Below are 22807 nucleotides of genomic sequence, written 5' to 3' on the forward strand. Positions count from 1 at the left end.
TTTTATGATGGTTGTTTACAGATCTGGCATAGAACTGGAGCAGAAAACTTAAGAATGGTTAGATAATTAGTGTCATTCTGCCTTGCTTTAATGAAATCTGGCTGCTTTCAGTGAAATTCAGGAGCTTAGCAGTGCTTTCTAAACTCGGTTAAGTTTGTCATCATTTTCAGCTGCGATCCAAGCCTTGATGTACCAAATGTTTTGCTTTCCAGTCCGTTTGGGGTATTTCCAAAGTGGAAAAGGCAAAGAATTAGAGGGACTTGGCGAGTTTGTAGCAAATCAGCTTATATTACTGATCTCTTGCCTCCTGAAGCTGACTCTGACTATGGGCCAAAGCAGAAGCCAACGCAGGTTCAGAATTGTTGACGTCAACACCACACGCGTGAATTTATTCAAAACCGTAGGTTACAATTCACGAGGGCACACAAATAGTATCTAAAACCACCTTTTTGTCCCTGGGGGGTTTGTAGTTTCTTGTGTTTCTATTGCTGAGTCTACTCTGTCCACACTTTCTGTCTCGGAGGGAGATTAAGTGTGATTTTAGGTGACCACCCACCACGTGAGGCTGCAGACACATCTTCCCATTCCTTCACCACGATGATTTTTCTTAACAAGAACGAGCACGGCTCATTAACACAAAACTATATTTTCAATAAGGTTAATACTCCAGTAATGTATAATTACAAACTAATAATTTAACACTCAGGAGCCCTGTAAAACAACTGTAAAGGACTTTGATTATTACACTTTGCAAATGGACCAGAAAAGCTATTTACCATCATTACAAACTTGGTTTATTTGGGGCGGATTTAGCGCACAGGAAAAGCACGGTGTACTACAGAATTAAATTTCATTTTACAGCTCTATTAACCAACTGTGTGAAAAACAGAATCTGTCCCCATGGCTTGTCAAGGATTTTTCCCTTAACATTAAAAAGAAACAAAACAACCCACCAATAGTGAAATTTTGCAACTGTAGCATTAATAGGACTCTGCTGAGGTCTAATTTCAAAAATTCACAGTCTCTAAAGCATTTAATACCCGATTTTCGTTTCTGTACCATTCTTTTTAATAACAGCATCTAATTAAAACATCTGTATAATGCTGACAGTTTTAATTTTATGTGAAATTTGAAAAACAAAACCCAGGATCTGTTCTAATGAGAGGAAAGACATCAACAGTAGTTATTATTAAACAGCGGTGATATTTTAATTTAAAAGTCACTTCTAAATGTGCGTAATCTCTGAATTAGAGCAGACACATGCTTGATGAAATCACTACAGGCTGACTATGTTACTCTTTGAGGTTTATTTATTTGAGTATTTCCAGTGTGATTTTTTTTCAGTTTTGCTTATTCAGCAGAAGAAATTGACACTTTCCAGACAGGGCTTTTCATCGGTTATTTCTTTAAAATAAACGGAATTCTCCTCTGTCCTGTCACAGCTTGAGCGGAAGGAGCCCACGTCCAGGTTTCCAATATAAGACATGCATTGCTACTGTGATGTTAATTTTTGAAGCAACGGTAATGGAAATTAAGCAAAATGGATGTTTCTTCAAACTGACTATTCCCTTTCTCAAAGCAGATGCTCTAGGATATGTTCCACTGCCTCTGGGAAGTTCTCACAGGTTAAGTAAGGAGCCGGATTGATTTTGCCTTCATCTGCCGGTCGATATTTACCTGTAAGAGATTAACAAAGAAGTAGATTTATTCAGCTCCACTTAGTATCCTTCTTTTTCCGCAAAAATTGCAGCCTCCTGAGATGGGTAACAACCAGGCACAGGAGGAACATCCATCTGAGGTTCTCCTGCAACAAACATCTCAAAATTCTTCCCTAAACAAACACCGAGCCTTACAGAATATTCCTCAGGGGCAGCTCCGGGTCAAAATTAAGTGTTAATTATACACCGGTTTCTCTGTACTCTACTGGCACTACTCTTTCAGTGACTATTCAGATATTTGCCTTGCAGGTTTTTGAAAAAATAATGTTATCATCTTCCCTTCTGGCTTTTATGAGGAAGAGCACGATGACTTGCTTTCAACGTAACAAACCGTGGCACGAGCAGTCCCTGGCACCATCAATAACATTGGTAATACTTGTCAGTCCTTTATGGTTCCACTTCTGTCTGAAGCAAAATGCCTTTTATAATTACCAGTGTAATTAGTAGGGAATGTCAGCAGAGTTCCTGAATGATCAGAGGTTACATTGCAATGACTGATTTTGGCAATCTAAAATGTCACAGTAACAGTTCTCTCTGTTCTTTGATCGGTGCTCGGGATCTTTGAGTCATTCAAGCAAAAAATTCACACCTACAAGATCATCTATTACTTTATTACGTTATTTACATCCTACTCTCAGTTTGAGGTGTGTGCTCTAGCCCCATTGTTGAAACTTTAAATATAACAACCTATCCTGACTTTAATTAAGCTTGCCAGCCTGCCACGCTACAGCTGAGGAAATGTATCTGCCGAATTCACCCCAAAATAAACAGGGTGATGGATGCAGGGTGTTGAGCAACCCCGTGGTGTAACAGACAACAGGAATGTCGAACCTCTACAAGGCACCAGGGCTTGGAACGCACCTTTGCCTTGGGCAAGGTAGAATCATAGAATCACAGAATTCTTTTGGTTGGAAGAGACCCTCAAGGTCATCAAGTCCAACCATTAACCCAACACTATCACTACCCCATGTCCCTGAGAACCTCATCTCTATGTATTTGCAACCCCTCCAGGGATGGTGACTCCAGCACTGCCCTGGGCAGCTTGTTCCAATGCCCAACAGCCCTTTGGGGAAGAAATTGTTGCCAAGATCCAACCTCAACCTCCCCTGGCACAACTTGAGGCCGTTTCCTCTTGCCACTGACTGTGCCACTGTCTCCTGGAACAACCGATCCATCAAGTACTCACCGGTCCTGACCAAGATCCCACGCATGCCCGCGTTCTGCGCGCCACCAACATCATCCCTGCAGTCCTGGGACAGAACAGATCGGCTCATTAGTGCTCACAGACAGTATTTGTTAACAAGTTGGGTTTTTTTGTGACACTGTCTGCTTCGCACATCACTAACCAGCCACATAAAAGCAGCTACAAGGAGCCGCCACGTACATCACCGATCATGACGGCATCCTCTGGAGCACAGCCAGTCCCCCGCAAAGCTTCCAGGAAAAAGGTTTTCTCCGGCTTCCCCACCACCATCGCTTTGGTGTCCGTGGCGTATTCCAGCCCGGTGACAAAAGGTCCAGGTCCCAGAGCCAAGCCATCTTTTTTCTTGAAATATCTGGCTTTATGTATAGCTATAAGAGGAGCCCCATCCAAAATTAATCTAAAGAAGAAAGCACAAAAATTGTATTAAAGAAACGCTATTCACAGCTGAAGGCACCAACCTGCTTTCATTTAAGGTGATGACAAAACTCCCACTGACTTTTATGAAGCTCTAAATCATAATGAGAGCTAGCATTTGGTGACTTGAATAAAGCTCCTTCCTTTTCCCCAGAAACAGCTAATAAAACAAATCCCCCAAATAAAGAATTTATTCTCTTCAGTATTTTAACAGGTAACTATTTTTAAATCCTGTCCATATCTCTCATGCAATTCGATCTCACTAAGCAGCTTCAGTTTTCACCCATCTGATTTCCCCACGCAAATATTTTATAATCAATTAAATGAACCACAGGCAGTGGCTGTAGGTAGCAGTTTGATGGCCTGGCCTGGACTGAAAACACAGCAGCTTCTGTCAGGAAATCTGCAGCTTTTGGGCCTGTTGGTATCAACAACTGTGTGTTTCTGGCAGAGATGGGTGTTCACATGAATCCCAGGGTGAGTCATTTTACCTTAAATTTATATTTTAACATTGGAGAAATTACAGTAAGCTACACAAAAAAGCATAAAGATATTAGGTACGTTCCCACCAAATTCTTCAGTTGACAGCGCTTGAGCCTCGTGGAAACAAAGCTGGATTTGGGCTCCTTGCTGCTGGGAACCAGAGATTACAAGTGGAAGAGAGTTCAAAGCAACAAGTCAGCAGATTATTTTCCTCTTAACCACACCTGGTTTATGAATTTTTTTAAGAAAAAAAAATGCCCTTAAGGAAATAAAATAAAATTTACTAAAAATTAAAGAAACAAACAAAAAAACAATCTTGCTTTGACTCTTCAGTGATTTTCTGCTGTGGCTCTGTTCAAAGAGACTGCCTGAGGTGAATTTTGTGCTCCTCGGAGGACGTCTGCTCCTTTTCACATGCCTGTGGAGCAGCCTGGGCACTCTGAGCAATACAGAAATGATAATATTTCACTGAACTATCAAAAAGCACTTCCGTTGAATCAATGCATTCCAAAGCAAGCTCAAGAAGAGAGCTGGCATCTGTGTCTGTGAGCAGCCAGATATGTTCACGATGGGAGGATGCCTCCAGGATACAGAAAAACTTAATTTGACAGCGGCGCCACAACCACTCGCGTGCAGCAGTTTGCAAGAAACATCTCACTTGGGAGAACTATTTTAAACGTGGCATCAAAATCCCATGTATGAAGAAGAGAGATTTAGTCTCAGTCATTGTAAAAGGTGCCTAGAGAATGGCCTTACCCTGCGTATGTCATTTGGGGACTAATATTGAGCTGGATTTACCTAACCTCATGTTGGATATCAATTGCCTACCAGGTAATTAGTCTTCACAGTCAATGGAGAGGAAAAAGCTCTTCTAGAGCACAGTTCAGCTGCCCTACTTTAAGCACCACTGGGGAATCACAGCATCACAGGCTGGTTGGGGTTGGAAAGGACCTCTGGAGATCATCCAGTCCAACCCACCTGCTCAAGCAGGGTCACCAGAGCAGGTCACACAGGAAGGTGTCCAGGTGGGTTTGAATGTCTCAGAGAAGGGGACTCCACAACCTCTCTGGGCAGCCTGGGCCAGGCTCTGGCACCTCAAAGGAAAGAAGTTTCTCCTCATATTCAGATGGAACCGCTTGTGTTTCAGCCTGTGCCCGTTGCCCCTCATCCTCTCATTAGGCACCACTGAACAGAGTCTGGAAAAATGAATGATGCCTTACAAACAGGTCCTCTCTCCCTCAGGAGACCAGGTCACCGGCTCAGATACAGGCATTGGCACTGTAGATATCTGCATTTCATCAGATTCGCCTTAAAAGTTTTGCTATGAGCGACACAAATCACAAGTGACTTAAAGGACAGGGGATGAGGACATGGCATAAGGCTTGAGAAGAGTATGTGGCCAGTAGCCAGTATTTCCATTAGACCAAATAAAGCTGACACCAGCTGAACAGTTTACCCTCAATAAAGGACTGGGGGATAAACCCAGAACAAGTCAGTGGGACACTAAAGATCAGACAGAGCCCACCCAGTGATGTAAGCACTGGAATACATGATGGGTTAAGTTGTGAAATTAGAATCCGCTCATGACTGCGCTGTAAAACTCTAAAATCGATGCCACTGGCAACATGCACTAATGAGGCTGCCAGAGAATCAGTTTGGGTCAATACATGTTCTTATGATGAGGAATTGGCATGCAGATAAGGACAGCATTGGCTTCCTGCACCAAGGAGCCTCCGTAAGATACTGGCGAGCAGTAACTGATACTCCCTCTATGTATTTAGTGGTTGTAAAGACAGACTGAGGTGCCTGAGGTTTTTTTCAAACTCCAAGGTGAAAAATTGTGTGGTGGGTATCACCCCAGGAGGAAGGAGTAGAAAAGACTCATTGCATGTATCATAGCACAGCCTGGAGTTAACCAGTGTTACCTGATGTTTAAATCATTGAAGCTAAAGGGTTTTTTGAGCTAAAATTGAGAGTACTGTGTGGAGCAGATCTGAGAACTAGAAAAAAAGGACACATGGTAATGCACCTCATAGAATCATGGGATAGTTTGGGTTGGAAGGGAGCTTCAGAGTTCCCCCAGTGCCCCCCCTGCCATGGGCAGGGACATCTTCACCAGCTCAGGTTGCTCAGAGCCCCGTCCAGCCTGGCCTGGGATGTCTCCAGGGATGGTTCAGCCACCACCTCTCTGCCCAACCTGGGACAGGCTCTCACCACCCTCAGGGACAACAATTTCTTCCTCATGTCCAGCCTGAATCTCCCTCCTTTAGTTTAAACCCATCACCCCTTGTCCTGTTGCAACAGGCCCTGCTCAAAAATCTGTCCCCATGTTTCTTTTTTATTCTGGCAGGAAATCAGCTCAGATCCCAACTGTTTTTTATCCAAAATGTGATAGAATCATTTTGGTTGTAAGAGACCTTTAAAATCATCAGGTCCAATAGTTAACCCAACACTGCCAAGTCCACCTCTAAACTATGTCCCTAAGAACCTCATCTATGGAATAATTCCGGAATGGTCCGGAAAGGTGCATTAAGGTCTCCCCAGAGCTTCTCTTCTCCAGCTGAACACCCCAACTCTCTCAGCCTGTCCTCCCAGCAGAGCTGTTCCAGCCCCGCATCATTTCTGGGGCTCCTCTGGCCTTTCTCCAGCAGGTCCATGTGTGTCCTGTGCTGAGCACCCAGCGCTGGACCAGCACTGCAGGGGGTCTCACCAGAGCGGGGCAGAGGGGCAGAGTCACCTCCCTGACCTGCTGCCCACGCTGTGGGGATGCAGCCCAAGACACAATTGGTTTCTGGGCTCCAAGTGCACATTGCCGGCTCATGTCCCATCTTCCATTCCCCACCACAGGGCTGCTCTCACACACTATTGCAGCCTGGCTCGTGGACAGTCACAGACAAATTTTATGTTTTACCCTTTAATCAACAAAAAAACCAAAGAGCTTTAGAAATAAGACAGACCAGATTTGATCCACAGTTCACCAAGCCCAGCGTATTGTGCTGACCACTCCCAAATACAAGATGCTTCAGAAGATAATGCCAGACATCCTGCATGAGGTGGATAAGGAATAATCTGTCCTAAATACTAGATTTCCTTCCCTACAATACTTTATATCCAATAGCTATGGTATGAACATAGAAGCTGTCTCTTGAAAACATCCCAACATCCTTGTTTTTGTGTATTTCTTGAAGCACTGCTAACTTTTTCACCTCAATGACACCCACAACTCCACTTCTACAGTTTATTTATAGATGCGAACTATGAAAACCAGGGCCAGACTGCTTGAAGTTCGTGGTTAAAACCCAAAATCCACGGAGCCCCACAGAAAACAGACCCAGCCATGAGGATCTGACTTACTGAAATGCTTTGTTCATCATCTCGTAGTGGAAGTGCTCAGGAGCCAGTCCTACCACCACTGCGTTGGGGTCATCAGTGGCTATCCCTGGAAAATCAAAACACAACTCTGAACAAAGAGAATTTTATTCATACTTAGCAACAGACACTCAACAAGTGCAATGAATGACTTTAAAACAAAGAAAAAATAGCATTTTACAACACAGATACATCACATAGACTAGTTTTACATCTTTAGACCTAAGGTCTTAAAAGGTCTTTAGGTCTGTGGAAAAGGTGTTGATCTATCCAGACTCTGCTGTCCTTTGTGATGAACACAACTCTGCAGCTGGGTTGTCTTAACAGTGACTATTCAACAGTTACTCTCTCCTTGCTTACACAGAAATGCAGCAGACCATATAAAACATTTTTTAAACTTTTTGTTATCTGAGAATTTCTTTCTACATACATTCATCTGCTTTGTAAGACAGTAGAGCAGGAATATTAGTGAATTCCATCCAGTTTTTCTATTCCCTCTAGTCACAGAAAACTCCACTTAGGGTATAAAGCCTGACTTGTTCTATGTATCAGTCTAGTTATGATGTACTGCAGCACAACCTACAAGTTGTTACACCAAATAAGTTTTGTCTCATCTGGAAGGTCTTTCTTTTAATGTGGATTAGTCCCCTTGAGAAGAGCTTGAGCCTCTTTTGTCCTGCACTTCTCTGGAGGAGCACAACTGATTTTACATGGTGGTGTCACCTCTAAACAGAACCAGCAATGGAAGCAGAGAAGCATCTACAGGAGAAACAGGAATAGTGGAAAGTTTTATTGAGGGCAGGTTAAGCATCAGCTTCACATGCACTTGCTGGGGTTTTTGTTCCGCATTCACACAGCACATCCTCTGCACCTTTACTGGGATAGCTAGAGCTCCTGGCTTTCCAGAGAGTGTCTGATGTCTCTTGCTGTATGTCCTTCAGACAGGAAAACGTACACTCAAGAGACACCAACGTGGATTTGTGGCACCACCTAATAGCATCTGGGTCCTTTGACAAAAAATAGATTACATTCATCCATCTGTGACCAACTCTATAGAGAGATTAGCCAAGAATAGCTCAATAGCAGCAACTAACAGGAATTTAAAACATCATCCATCGTACTTCAGTGTTTCAAGAGCAGCAGACAAACAGCTTGCAGCAAAAAGAAACAAAACAATCCGTCCCAGATCCAAGCAACATGGATACTGACACTAATGTGCTCTGCCGACACCTCTGTCTTTGACGTCTTTTACAAAATTAGCAATAACTGCTGTAAAACCAATGGAAATATCCCAAATACACAGAGATTAAACTGATTTAACCACCTTCGGTGAAATAGCTGCTGCCTCTGCTGTTTCCGACCCAAGAAAGCCTGTCTGACAGCACAAATACAGAATATTGCTGGGGGCGTACTTCCCTGGATACGATGTTAGGTGGAACAGATTATCAGGTTTCGTTGCTCTCAGAGCCCACAGAGGCTTTTCTCCTGAACACTTATCTTTCTGAAGATTACCGACTAGATTATGGCACTAAAATTTAGCAGGAAATGTCTAGAATGTCTTAGAACCTACTTAAATTGCACAGCCATAAGGATTTTAATTCATAGGCAAGCGTTAGGGAACAGTTTTAAGCCATACACAGTTTTGCTGCCTTAATTTTTATTTAAAGCCTGAACACACAATACACAATTTTAAACTCTGAGTATGTTAAAAATGTGGGTATCTTCACTACTCTTAAAACAGTGATGTGGTTAAGTCAAGACTAACTGTCTCAGTTTCAGGCATCTGCCAGAAGTGTCCAAGTTAGAATATAACATTTTCTACTTCCTTTATTGTTGAGGGAGAGAAATGGGAACATCTGAAAGTAAAGCAAGTTTTAACCAGGTCTTTAGAGATGACAATCTAGAGAAGTCGGGGCGATGAACCTTCTGTCACCAATAAAGGTATCAAAGTGTTAATAATGTAATTATTAACACGTGGGAGACCTAAATGCTCAATATAACATAAGTAACAATAACTGCCTAGAGATTTTACATTTAATAATAAACTATTAAGAGAGAACTAACTTCCTGCATGTACCTCCATGTTGGCTTTTCATCTCTATATGAGCAAAACCTCTGTACAATAGCTGAGGGAAACCTATTTATAGCTATAAAACAAATCAGCACTGGTAGGTTCAATAAATCTCCAGTGATCTAGTGATAAGCATCTCTTTTTTTTATACTAGAAATTAATAAAAAGTATTGAGTTTTACTCAAATTCCTGACTATTTGAAGGCTTTGGCTGCTGTTTCCACTAATCCTTAAGAAGTGATGACTTCAGACTGTTTAATGTTCATTTACAGCTCCATGTAGTATCAGTTAAAAGACAGAGGGGGCAGAGTAATATGAAGATATCATTGCTGGGCCCTCTTAACAAGGAGCAGGTACGAGAACCATATGGTAGAGGTGCTGCCAGTTTTGAAGAGAACGTATAGCTGCTGTCAGTTAAAAAGGATAAACATTCATTTCTGTCCAAAATGCTAGTTACTGAGACAGGAATTTGTGCAACAGATGCAACTTTGCTCATTATAATCTCATTATAATAGCAAAACACACCTCCATCTCAAAGGATACCCACCACCAGCCTACCTTCACGCATGCATAGTGAGGTTTTTACCCTAAAAATTGAAACGAGGACTTCTAAACCAGTCCATAACAAAGGTATGTATGGCTAGAGCCTCTCAAGCTCCACCTAAACGTAGAAAATAGTATAAAATACCCTAACAACCGAGAAAGAGTGGAGGGAAGACACCATCACCGAGAAGCCAAGGGAACAGTATAATGGGACTTTTAGGACCAGTTGGTAGGCTGAGCCTGTCTTCTTGGGTAAGATTTGTGCACCTGGTTATCCCAAGTTTAGACTTCAAGCTTGTATTTGTAATCACATTAATAGCACTATATACTTATCTTAGAATTTATATATATCTGACACTAATATTTATTTCTTCCAACTAACATCTTATTTCAACTAAAGTGCATTTTTGCAACTAAAGTGGTGTTTTTCAGGCAGTGTATTTATCAACAGCATCTAAAAGAACTTGCGCTGGTTGCTTTAATAAACCTCCTTATTTGTGGATCTAGCTGTGAGAATTCCTGGTAGAACATGCCCAGACCTATAGTACATATACTATTTGTGAGTCTGTGCAGAGCACAGATCAGAACTGGCCTGCAATATTTGTGAATCTAATTGTGCAAATTCAACATTAGTGTGCTCAGACCTATGGTATACATAATACTATTAGTGAATCTGTGCACCAGGCCAGCCGTTGAGCACGATTAGACTTATAGTGCTGACGTGAAGTTATTTGCGTCACTCAAGAGTTCAACCCATCTGCCTTGCACGGGGTTTAACTTCTGTTAAATTGATCATCTTAATGCAACAACTGCCTCACCTGTGAAATCAGGCAGGGCTTTATCGTCCACCAAGAGGAGAGGCCGCACCTGCTTTTGCTCCAGCAGATTTCTGGCCGCCGTCAGAGAGGTGAAGATCTCATTTTCCGTGATGTCAAACCCCAGTTTCCTCAGCCTTTCCAGCAGGTCCCTCTTGCACTCCTTCGTTGTGTTCGTCACAAACCGAATGGTGACTGGAGCGCTGCGCAGCCTGATGGACAAAGAGCAAAAGGAAATTGGCCACAGAATGCTATTTTCACACCTGTACGTCCCTTGGAGACTGAAAAAGGACAAGACCAAGCTTCCCCTGCTTTGCTTTGACCAGGAAAAGCCTGGGGATTCCAATCTCTACCATCACAGTAGCAACAACAACAACTAGTTGAAGAAGCCTTTTAATTCAAACTGGATAATAAAGAAACCAGCCCTGTGTACTGGATCAACAGCAGCCTGAATAAAAATAAATAAACAAAAGAACCTTGTTGTTAAATTATTATACTGAACTCCATATTCTGGGTGAATTTCACAGCAGCTGTGGCTTATCTGGAGATGCAGGATTCTCCAGAAGCCCACATTATCTGCGTGGTGATTTCTTTTGTCAGCTTCTGCAGCCATTTCTCCCTTTACTGAGGAACACCGACATCACACAAAAACACATTATTGCCCTGCACTGACAGTACAAGCTACCAAACAATCAAATAATTTTAAGCAACAATTTCAATGGTGCTCCTTTTAATTATTCCCCCACCATCACTTTGGTTTTGTTGCTATAGTGACAAACACCAGCATCACTGCTGCATGGAGAACATCAGGATAAAGTTGGTCAACACTGGAGACTTCCTTGCACCTGCCACTTTTTTCTCGTTTGTCACATATATTGACCCTTCACAAGTATAAACTATTACAAAGTCCCCGGTTTGCTAATAAAATAATTATTTTTTTCCTATGGACCTCGCTATTGGAAAATATTGAGAATCTATCCATTTGTTCCTAAGCTGCAGCCAATCAGTTCGGCATCTCTTTAGGAAGAACAACGACATGGACCAGCAGAAAAGAGCATTGAGAAAATACTTTTTTTCTTCAAACATCTAAGCAAAAACATGGATTTTTAATAACGCCAGCTCTCAACTGGCATGAGTTCTCCCTGCAGCATCAAACCCCCTTGCAATTGTACATCTTTAAGAGATTATTATTTACGTGGAATTATTTGTGAAAACAAATGCAGAGTTTCCTCATCCTGCTGTGAATTTTCCTCTGAGCTACAGCCCAGCTTTATAAAAAACTGAGCAATACAACTCCAGTAAAAGCATCTCATCCTTAATTCAACCTCACCCTTGATTAATTCTTACTGTCCCAGCACCTTAAGGTGTCCTCTCTCCCTCGTCATGATGGCACACATCATTTTGGGGTTTTCCTCATCCATTGCAACACGTCTTCTCCACAAAAACAGCGTCAAGACCACAGTACAAAGACCGCTGGGGTTGCATATCCCATTTTGCCACTGACTCGGACAGATTAAGTCATTTTACTGCATCTCAGTTTATTTAGGCACCTTTTCATGAGAAGAGAATGAGGTACTTAATTGTCCTCTTCATTAATGTGTTGAAATTCCTACAAAAGACGGGCTGTATTATCAAATGTTTCTCAAAATTAAAAAACGACCAAGACCATTTACCTAGCAGAAAGAATATTTTAAAATAATACAGCAAAGCCTTGGCAGAAAGAACAAATGAAACGAGAACTCTGCAGAGGACACCCTGCTCACCGGCCCAGGCTGTTCTCTCTGAAACACTCTGAATATTGTCTTTTTCTACCTAGAAAAGGCTTAGAGAGCAACTCTGTAAAGCTGCAGGGGGTTCAGGTGATATACGGCAACTTTTTGCTGTCTTTGCTGATTTCTCTTGGTAATAACACAGGTGTAAATAAAAGCAGAATTTGGCTGCACATTCGCTTATCCATGACAGTATAAAAAGGCAGAAGCTTTGGGCCCGTTTACTTAAAGAAGTGTCTTTGTGCAAATGGCGCTGACATAACATATCGGAGGGAATAGAAAAAAGTCGCTTGCCTTTTGAGAGCTTCCTGTGCGCCTGGCACAGCCGAGTCTTCAACGTGGAGCGTGCCGCTGAGATCCACCAGCACGGCTTTCAGTGCGCGCCGAGCTGCCATCCTTCCTTCCCCGGGGAAAAGGCAAATAAATGAAACAACGACAAACCGGTTAGCAGACAATGGATAATAAAAAGAAGAAACTCAGTTAAGCGCCTCATTTGTGCCAAGCCCGGTATTACTCAGAACATTACTCGCAGTATTAAATGGGCCCCTTTAGACGGAGAAATAAAAGGCGGCGTTTAAAAAAAATACATAATTGATGGGGTGGTATTTTCCCAAAGACTCTATATATGGAAATCAGGTGCTATTTGTTTTTTAAGTGCCTTTATTTGTGCGCGTCAAAAAAAAGTCTCTAAACAAGCAAGGCTGTTGGGAAGAGGATCATTAGGTCTGGTATTGCCAGCTGAAGGCCTCAGCAAGCACATTTTGTCAAGTCCCACCGACACCAATGGCACTGTTCAAGTAAAAATAAATACAATACGACTAAGCGACGATACAGTGCTCTGACTATAAAGCTCAAAATGCTCTGCAAAAGTGGGTAGCGTTAATTTTATTTTTGTAAGCGAGATCTATTGTGATCCAGCCCACAATGCAATCCAGGTGCCCTAACTCTTAAATTATTTGGTTGGTTGAGTGCCTGTGGATTTAGCCTGTAAGTTGTCAGGGTTCGAGGATATTCAGCACCCCGAAGGGTTACTCCCTCACGAAGACGACAGTCAAATATTTTTTTCTAGAGCAAACTTCAGTGTCACACAAGACTCAGCCCAAAACAGAAGCCAGCACTCAAAGGGTAAAGGCACTGGGGAAGAAAACAGTGAGGTGATGTTCAAGTCACCTGGCTAAAAAGTTGTCTCAGAAACTTGTCCTTATCCTTACGTGTGCTGCAAGCACTGTATTTTGCCCCACAAGCAAGTTTGCTGAGCTATTTCTTTGCAAATGTCCAATTCCTCCTGTTTATTAGACAATAACAACTGCAATCTGTCATCACTAGCAAGTCATCACAATTTTATGTTGAGCTATTTCGGTTAAAGACAGGACACGTAACATGTGTGTTCTTTTAAAAAACACACAGACTAGTCAGCACAAGGCTTAGAACCCACCTTAATAAATTTAATTTTCTATCAGGACAGTTTTATCTCTGCGGACAGTTTTATCAATGATCATGTGAACTTGATGTCTCAGGTACAAGACATACTTGCAGAAAACTCTGAGATTCTGCTTTCATTATTCCTGCTGCTTCCCTGCAATAAGCAAAACAAAACTTTTAAAAGTTGGTTTTATAGTATGCCTGTTGCTACACAGGCCAAGGTTAAAAGTCCACGAAAAAGAGCTGATAACAGAAGTCCTAAGGGAGCGTCATCAATTGAGAAGAGGGCACCAGGTTTCTAAGACACGTTCTCTGGGTAAAATACTTAGTGCAGAAAAAAAGCCTGAACAGAATGGAATTTGCATGACTCTAGATTGTCTCCATGACAAAAAAATCTCTCTTCCCTCAGGCACTTCCAACTCCAGCATGGGGAATTTTTGAGTGCTGAGAGAGATTAAAAAGAGGACTGAATAAGGTGCTATTATAGAAATTCTCTAGCCAAAGACACGACTGCAGAACACCTGCACCCTGCCTGCATGGATAACACAGCTAAGGACATGGACAGAATACCTTGCTTTAGCAAAAATTGAATTTTTATTTGATTCCTCTTCTGCCCTAGATCTGTTAGTTCTCCAGTTTGCAGTGTATTTAATTGGGTAGTATGGAAGGTATTCGCAGAGCCAGTTTCCAGCACAGACAATTTTAAGTATAAAACTCAGGGTCTAACAAGAAGGTCCTAAAAAACTTCACTTTTCACAATTGCAGCCCAGCGCATCACAGGAATCTCACCTTTGTGCTGGCATTACAGTCACAGCAAGGGGATGAAGCCGTATGATACCCCAGGCTGGTCAGGCCATGAGGGACAGAATCACAGACTGGTTGGGGTTGGAAGGGACCTCAGGACACCATCCAGTCCAACCCACCTGCTCAAGCAGGGTCACCAGAGCAGGTCACACAGGATCATGTCCACGTGGGTTTGAATGTCTCAGAGAAGGAGACTCCACAACCTCTCTGGGCAGCCTGGGCCAGGCTCTGGCACCTCAAAGGAAAGAAGTTTCTCCCCATATTCAGATGGAACCTCCTGTGCTTCAGTCTGTGCCCATTGCCCCTCATCCTGTCATTGGGCACCACTGAACAGAGTCTGGTCCATCCTCTTGACACCCACCTGGAGGTATTTATAAATATTGATAAGATCCCTCTCAGCTTCTCTTCTCTCTCAAGTTGCCCCTTGTCCTATCCTTGGTTGTCTCCTCATCAGAAAGATGCTCCAGACCCCTCAGCATCTTTGTGTCCCTCCAGTAATTCCTTGTGCTTCTTAAACTGGGGAGCCCAGAACTGGACACAGAACTGCAGATGTGGCCTCACCAGGGCAGAGCAGAGGGGGAGGAACAACCTCCCTCCACCTGCTGGTCACACTTTTCCCAATGCACTCCAGGGACCATTGGCCTCCTTGGCCACAAGGACACATTGGCTCATGGTCACCCTGTTGTCCACAGGACTCCCAGGTCTCCACAGAGCTGCTTTCCAGGTGAGGCTGCGCTGAGAGGACGGGGCTGCAGCGCCATGGCTGCCCCACAGCCCCAGGCGGCGCCGCCCCGGGCCGGCCATTGTCCCTGAGGAGCCGGGTCAGCGACTGTCACCCTGCCCCACATCCTGTCCCCACACCACAGCGCGCATGACGCTCCAACTCCCTTCCCTACCCCAGCCACGGAGATGGTACCGCCTCTTTCCGCCACTTTACGAAGAGCAGATGGGCTGGTCCATTCTTCGGAGATGGAGCTTCCGAACTCGATGGGCTCCCCTTTCCCCTAAAGCGTATGGTTCCGCCCGCCCCTTCGCGCCCGAAGAAGCCGGGCGGGCCCACTCCGGGGAGAAGGGGGAGCAGCATGGCGGCGGCGCCCTCCCCCCCGCCAGAGACTAACCTGGCTCCAGCCGCCCCGCCGCCGCCCCTGCGGACTGCCCGCCGCAGGGCCCTCGCGGAGCCGGGGCTGCCCCTCAGAGCGCCGGTCCCCGGCGTACCGGCACGGCAGCCGCAGCCGCCGCCAGGTGCGGCAGAGCGGCAGCGCTCAGCCCTCAGAGACCACTGTCGCCGCCTGGGCTCCGGCAGCCGCCGACAGGCAGTGCGGCGGGCAGCCCGCGGAGGGGCCGAGGTGCAAAGGGCGCGCGGCGCCTCAGAGGGGAAGGCGGGAACTGATAGGAGTTCGAATCCGGGATGTGCCGGGAACGCGGGAGGGAGGGAGGTGACTCTGCCCCTCTGCCCCGCTCTGGTGAGACCCCCTGCAGTGCTGGTCCAGCGCTGGGTGCTCAGCACAGGACACACATGGACCTGCTGGAGAGGGGCCAGAGGAGCCACAGGAATGATCCGAGGCTGGAACAGCTCTGCTGGGAGGACAGGCTGAGAGAGTTGGGGTGCTCAGCTGGAGAAGAGAAGGGTCTGGAGAGCCTTTATTGCACCTTTCTGGACTTAAAAGGGGCCTGTGAGAAAGATGGGGACAGACTTTTGAGCAGGGCCTGTTGTGACAGGACAAGGGGTGATGGTTTTAAACTAAAGGAGGGAGATTCAGGCTGGACATGATGAAGAAATTGTTGTCCCTGAGGGTGGTGAGAGCCTGTCCCAGGTTGGCCAGAGAGGTGGTGGATGAACCATCCCTGGAGACATCCCAGGCCAGGCTGGACGGGGCTCTGAGCAACCTGAGCTGGTGAAGATGTCCCTGCTCATGGCAGGGGGGGCACTGGGGGAGCTGGGAACATCCCTTCAACCCAAACTGTTCTCTGGTCTCTATCAGCTCCTGTGCACTTCCCACCACCGCCCAGCGAGGTGTTTGAGGACATTTTTGAAGACATTTTGGCTTCCTTCAGCTGCTCTGTGGGTAACAGGTAACTGTAAAGACTACGGCAGCAGCCATCCCCAGCCTGTGGAGACCACTCACTGTGAGGGCAATGGCACACTCCATGCTCATCTGCAGGAGAAGCAACGTCCAGAAAACATGGGTAGATGCAATTGCATTTTAAGCTATTGCAGTTAGGATTTCATAAGAAAGGAGGGCACATCAATTAATTACATACAATATACATTCACAGTTTTATATTGTGATGGTACATCAAAAAATCCAAGGTATATTAGATAGCAGAGTTTTAAATTCATAACATTGCAGCCTAACGTGAGATTTCAAAGAGAATCAATCTACTTAACTTTTCCCTTCAGCTGTCCCCATGCCCTTCAAAACAAAACCTTTAACAATACAGGTGTACAGAACTGGTCCCTCTTTTTTGTCTGTATTTGTACTAAAGACTCTCTGAACCTTCCCACAAGCTTCACTTTCACCACACAGCCTTAGTCCTTATTCTGATCTGTGAAATGTTCTGGTTATTGTCATTTTTCTGCCAGGTACAAGTGACAAAGCTCCTCATAGTTTGAAGTGACCGCTGGAGCACAGGCTGCATGTGGAGCTCTTTAGCAGGTAGAATATTTTTTAGTCACTGCAGAACAGCTCAAAGCCACACGAGGAGGCAGCGGCAGCGCAGTTACTCCCTCATGGTTTCTCTCTGCTCTCCCTTCTCGGCCTGTTTTGTGGCTGCCCTTTTGCCCTCTTCCCTGCTCATTACCTGGGAGACCTGATCTTCAGCCCCTGCCCCACTTTGAATCAGTATTTTCCATCTGCCAAATAAAACACGTCCCAGTTTTTCCTCAAATACAGGATTCCTGCTGCAGAGAACCACTGCTCCTTTTTACCACACGTGCCTAATTGATTTTAAAACTGTCTCCCCACGTGCTTTAAGCCACACATTGAAACTTCAGCCTTTCGGAAAGGACAGGGGGATGGGGAAAAAAAATCACTTTTTACCCATTTTTAAAGCTGCTGCTTGTAATCTTCAGTACTGGCTTTTATTTTAGGAAGAACCAGGGTTTTAACAGTCAATATATATCAAAAGGAAATTATATGCTAGCTGTGCTTCAAGTAGTTTGGTACTCCCAATGCATCAGCAATGGAAACACTGCTTTTTTTACAAAAATTTTACAAAACTCCCTGTGTACCTTCTGTGTTTTATCTGTTCCACATACATACTGTCCGCTTGCCATGAAAAATAAATATATGAAAATAACTGATCCAGACTGTACCCTTGCCACCTCCGAATTACACAAAATTATAAGGAATATTTTATAATAGGTTTACATACTTAAGAATTTAAAGCCTACCATGAACCTATTCTGCCTCTGGCCAGTGTTACTTACTGTTGCTCATTAGCTTGGCCACATAAAGCAAAATACAACTTTGTAGCGAACAAAAGATGCCACAGGGATGAGAGGAGAAAAAAGCATTTCATGTGAAAACAGTAATGCTGGTTATCTGGAACAGGATGATGCTGAGTTTTGCAATACTCCCTCTATAGACAGAAATAGAACGAGTTATGAAAGAAAGTGCTTTAACTTAGAAATTGAAAATTTATTTACAAGTTTTCACTAAAAAAAAAAAAGAAAACACCAGCAAACTCTCCTCGTGGATATACTCTACTCTGCAAAACACCGCAATTGAAGAGCATTAGATTCATTTACACATTTTACAGATTTATCTTTGTATACAACCCCGCATGCTTTAGTCATCAAGGCGTCAGAAGAAGGGATGATAAACTTTTAAATTAATGAAACTGCCACGTTTCCTCTGGCTTTCCCCACTTTAAAAAGAAGCTAAAACACTTTAGCAGAGGAACAGACAGAAGACTCCTAACTTTTCCAAAACAGTACATGAGAATCAGCTTTCTTTAGCTCAGACTTGCTAGAAAACATTGGACCTAACCCAGCAGTCCTAATTGAGACAAGATTGCAATTAGCAATAATCTCTGTGACAGAACTGCAGGATCACACTCACAGTTTCCATTTCAGCAAATTGTTCATTTAGCAAAGGAAGATGGAAGGCAGGGGGAAGAAGCACTAATAGAACAGGCTGAAAATTCGCTGTTTTTTGACAAAGAATTGCATTTGGAAAGGGCACATTATCCCCCTCCCATGTTTCTCAAGAAGCTCCGACTACAAATGATTCCCCACTTCCAACACACTAATCACCACGTGGAACTTTAACACACATTTTAAAAACTATAATAATTCTTGACAGAACAGTAACAAATGCTATATCGTTAATATTGCCTGCTAGTCTAAATTAACAACAGTGTTGCCCAGCTTTACGTACAGCTTTTTTAGATTTTTGCATAGCAATTGCACCTATTTTCAACTTACTTAACCATCAGCGTGGAACATTCTTGATTTGAAGAGTCTTATTAAACATGCAAGAGAAAAATCCTGTTCTCAAACCGGGAAAATTCACCTTGCAATGTGAACTAAATTAAGACTTTACCCATCTAGTTTTATCCCCCTCAATATCACAACTGTACTTCAATAACTTATAACATCTTCAACGCCTGATCTGTACTCTTTATGTAGTACTCTGGTAGTAACTGAAACCAAAACCACTTGTTTTTTCTTCATTTAATAATAAATTGGGAAGTGGACTGAAGGAAATTAATCCCTGAGTAATGAGACATTTAAAAAAACCACATCCTATAGACAATCAGCTCAATATCTTAACGACATATAATTAACAGTCAACACTATTTAACAGGCAGCAACAGAACTGGTCGTAGTCCGGTATATTTGCAGCGTTGTTGCATTGATCCCGTTATCTTGTTTAATGAAACTGCAAGTGAACATTAGGAAATAGGATAAATAGAAATAGTGTCTTTATTATTTTTTAAGTTGAATGTCACATTGACAGCTAAACCGTGCTGGATTCCAGAGAACCCGGAGCGGTGATGGTCAGCAACTGGCTTCTTTGGGTGTCCAAAAAGATTCCGCAACAGGTATTTTCAACCAAACAAAAGGAGGAGAACGATCGTAACCGAGTTTAATGCTATTAATGGCACTGTAGGAAAAAAAAAAATAAGAGCAATTGTGAAAATTTGCTTCTGCACGTCACAAAGTGAGAGAATTTCTTATTATCTTTGGAGAATGACTTTTAAGGAGCAAAATCAATCAAAATTTTAAAAATACGCTGAATTTTCCTAGGGAAAAACCAGGATTAATGGACAGAGACAGGATCAAAACCTAGGACAGGAAAAATGAGGAAGCAGTAGCATATATATTTTTATATGGCCCATCACGTTATAACTTTGACCCAAAAAATCTGTTCTCCAAATAAGAAAAAAAACCCAACACCTTGAACTCCATTTCTATCCTTGGGCTTGCTGTGATTTAGAAGAAATGTATCAGTTTTTACTCTGTCATGGGCAGACAGATAAGATCTGTTACTTCCTCTTTACCATCACCTATAAAATAAATTTTTGGTGGGCTTTATAGTGGAAAACTTAGTAATTTACAAATGATTTTTTTTTCTCCCCATCCTTTGAGGCACATAAACCTGTCTTACCTTTAAGAATTGCAGGAATTACATTTCCCTCACCAGGTACTTCATATAATATTGAATTTGATTGAATTGAAGCAAGTTACACACTGACTGATGACCACACTTTCCCCCACCCAGTGCCAAAACTCCGAAGAAAGACCAGACGCAGCAGTGGCACAATGAGCCAGCATCTGGGAACATTTTACTTCATCAAAAGGTTAATTAAAGGAACTTTTAGCAAGACTTTATCAAAATTAGGGCGTGAGCACCACACGCCAGGACTTGCACCCTCTCATACAGAGCCCACGTGCTAAAAGATTGGAAGGGAGGAGTAGAAATAGTACCTGTTTGGTAAAAAAATAATAATAATAATTCAAAATACTGTTGTTAGATTATTAAAGCACAGAAACAGAACTTTACAGGCAATAACATTTAAGTGAAAGATTGTCACCTTACCTCTCATAACAGTTCGTACAGATCGAATAAGGTTCATTAGCTGTGCTTTAATTCCTGGTTCCTCTCCGAATCCTCCAATCCCTTGATCGCTCCCCCAGCCAACTGTGTCACATAAAAACAGCCAGAAATGTTAGAAAAAAACACCGAATAGAAAGTCATCAGCGATATTAATGAGCGATCTAGCTTGAATTAGGCTATCACTAACATTAGAAAAACAATATGTTTCAAGATGGGATTTTAAAACAATATGCTGAAAACTTTTAATCAATGCAACAGTAACGACAGATCAATGTCTCTTTAAAGGAAACCCTAAACTTTTTAATACACTGGGTGCTGGAGAAATAAATGAGTTTATTTGGGCTTAAAAATAAACCACACATAGCAGAATAAACACAAACTAATAATCTGTTCATAGCCCTTTACCAGACGATAAAACAGCAAATAATTGTTGGGTATGAAGTGACACTTCGGCACTAAGAAATGAGCTGCAGGACAGAAAATGGTCAGAGTTTCCAAATCAGGATGATTTTTGTAACTGCTACTAAAATAAGAATAATAATAAATTGGAAACTTTTCAGAGGCCAACAGTACTGAAGGTTTACCAAGCCCTTAAGGGGACAATTCTGTCCTGTTTGGGGATGATGCGGCCAGGGACAGGAGCACCCGTCAATATTTGAAGCTGCACAGTGCAACCTGCATGTTTCTTTTCTCCAGAGACAACTTCTGAGTGATTTTTTTCTCCCCACTTTCTCATCTCCTTCATTCTGCTGGCAGTAGGTGAGTCCTCTCCCTCAGCTTCCCACTGCGATGAGCCTGGAATTATTCCTAAACCTCACCTGGGATCAACAACTGGCTTAACCCACCCTGCCAGTCCCCGCATCGCCCTTTTCATCCAGCTGCTCATCAGGAAAGCAAAAGAAAACCCCCAAATCAAGCAAATCTCCCCTGGTGAATCCCAGTGCAGAAGAGAAGGAAGGGATAATTATCTGCATTCCTGCCGAAAATCCAAGCGCAGCCTGACTTGGAGAAATCAGGAAACTGGGAAACCTTGGATATTTTTTATCTTTGCAGATATTTGTGTAGGTGGCTTTTCTGTGTTTTGTTTTCTTCTAAAGGGCGAGGATGCCCAACCTTGGGGATCTTTCTTCAGAATTGCGTGCAAAGCCTGAGAAGCGTTATCTCATTAAAAACAAATAAATAAAGGCAGGACAAGATGAAGGAAACCACCTCATGCTACGGCAACACACTGATAACGGCACAAATGGAGATGAAAAGCATAGAAAAGAAAAAGAAGATTAGAGGGGAAAAAGAGGAGAGCGATAACGCAACGACAGGAGCAAAATCCACCCACACAGGCAGGAAACTCAAGTTTAAAAGCAAACGCCCAGAGCAGCTCCTCAGCCCCGGCTCCCACCCGCCCCGGGCGGCCTCCCCGTGCCCGCCGAGCCGCTTCCGAGCATCCCCGGGCCCGCGGGGAGCGGCGGCTCCTCCCCTCGCAAGGCCCCGCCGGGCCGGGGTGCGTGTGGAGGCGGGAGACGCGTCGCGGCGGCCGGGCCTGTCCCCGGGTTTCACCCCCGCTCCCCGGTCTCACCGTGCCGCAGGAAGCGCTCTTCGTGCAGCACGGCCATGGCGTTGACGATGAGGAGCGAGGCCTGGAGCAGCGAGTACAGCGTGAAAGCCATGGCCGCGCCGCCGGGGCGGGAACCGGCGGCCGAGCGGGACGTGGCGGAGGCGGGGGCTGTGAATGGGGCGGGCTTTGTGAATGGGGCGGGCTTTGTGAATGGGGCGGGCTTTGTGAATGGGGCGGGGGTTGCGAATGGGGCGGACGTTGTGAAGGGGCGGGGTTTGCGGAGGGGGCGTGGCCTGCGGCTCCGCGCAGGCGTGGCTGAGTTGCTGCTAGACCCATGGGTTGCGTTTGGTTTTCGGGGTTTGGGGGCACCCGTGGGCGCTTAGCGGGCGGGCTTGTGTTTCAGCGCGGCCTCAGCGGGGGAGGAAGGAGCGGCCTGAGCTTTCTCCACCGGTCATTTTAATTTCGCGTCTTCCAAATAGTTGGGGGCTGGCTGGGAAACATCGTCCCGCTGAGGGGCTGGAATGTGCCCCCTTATGGACATCACCTGTTCATGATCTAGTATCAGAATCAGTCAAAAAC

The 22807-nt window shown here is 44.0% G+C and overlaps 2 protein-coding genes across 9 annotated transcripts; both read right to left on the minus strand.

Moving 5' to 3' along the window:
• Window positions 1-769: 769 nt before the first annotated feature.
• On the minus strand, window positions 770-15923 carry HDHD2 (haloacid dehalogenase like hydrolase domain containing 2). Of its 8 annotated transcripts, none has more exons than XM_082075169.1 (8): window positions 15730-15923; window positions 13821-13961; window positions 12680-12785; window positions 10620-10828; window positions 7174-7258; window positions 3103-3319; window positions 2905-2968; window positions 770-1677 (listed from the first exon to the last, which is right to left on the minus strand). In XM_082075169.1, the coding sequence occupies exons 3-8, from the start codon at window positions 12778-12780 to the stop codon at window positions 1574-1576; spliced, it is 780 nt and encodes a 259-aa protein (XP_081931295.1). In that variant the 5' UTR covers window positions 12781-12785; window positions 13821-13961; window positions 15730-15923; the 3' UTR covers window positions 770-1573. The 8 variants fall into 8 exon arrangements, with proteins under 8 accessions (XP_081931295.1, XP_081931296.1, XP_081931294.1 ...); XM_082075170.1 differs by lacking the exon at window positions 15730-15923 and adding an exon at window positions 15508-15633 and having other exon boundaries at window positions 12680-12781; XM_082075168.1 differs by lacking the exon at window positions 15730-15923 and adding an exon at window positions 15508-15633.
• A 2308-nt stretch (window positions 15924-18231) lies between these two features.
• Window positions 18232-22399, minus strand: IER3IP1 (immediate early response 3 interacting protein 1). The gene is made up of 3 exons (XM_082075747.1): window positions 22250-22399; window positions 20659-20760; window positions 18232-19722 (listed from the first exon to the last, which is right to left on the minus strand). The coding sequence occupies exons 1-3, from the start codon at window positions 22338-22340 to the stop codon at window positions 19667-19669; spliced, it is 249 nt and encodes an 82-aa protein (XP_081931873.1). The 5' UTR covers window positions 22341-22399; the 3' UTR covers window positions 18232-19666.
• Between the last annotated feature and the right edge of the window lie 408 nt (window positions 22400-22807).

Source organism: Streptopelia decaocto (genome assembly GCF_964273445.1).
Source record: "Streptopelia decaocto genome assembly, chromosome: Z".
Lineage (NCBI taxonomy): Eukaryota > Metazoa > Chordata > Aves > Columbiformes > Columbidae > Streptopelia > Streptopelia decaocto.

Coding starts and splice junctions, on each gene's coding strand:
- IER3IP1 (XM_082075747.1), bottom strand. CDS start 22,340: ATGGCTTTCACGCTGTACTCGCTGCTCCAGGCCTCGCTCCTCATCGTC. Junction 20,761..22,249: donor AGAGCGCTTCCTGCGGCACG/GTGAGACCGGGG, acceptor TATGTGACACAG/TTGGCTGGGGGAGCGATCAA. Junction 19,723..20,658: donor TGTACGAACTGTTATGAGAG/GTAAGGTGACAA, acceptor TTTTTCCTACAG/TGCCATTAATAGCATTAAAC.
- HDHD2 (XM_082075165.1), bottom strand. CDS start 15,695: ATGCTGCTCCCCCTTCTCCCCGGAGTGGGCCCGCCCGGCTTCTTCGGG. Junction 12,782..15,507: donor GTACCATCTCCGTGGCTGGG/GTAGGGAAGGGA, acceptor CGGGGAAGGAAG/GATGGCAGCTCGGCGCGCAC. Junction 7,259..10,619: donor AGCCCTGCCTGATTTCACAG/GTGAGGCAGTTG, acceptor TTGATTTTCCAG/GGATAGCCACTGATGACCCC.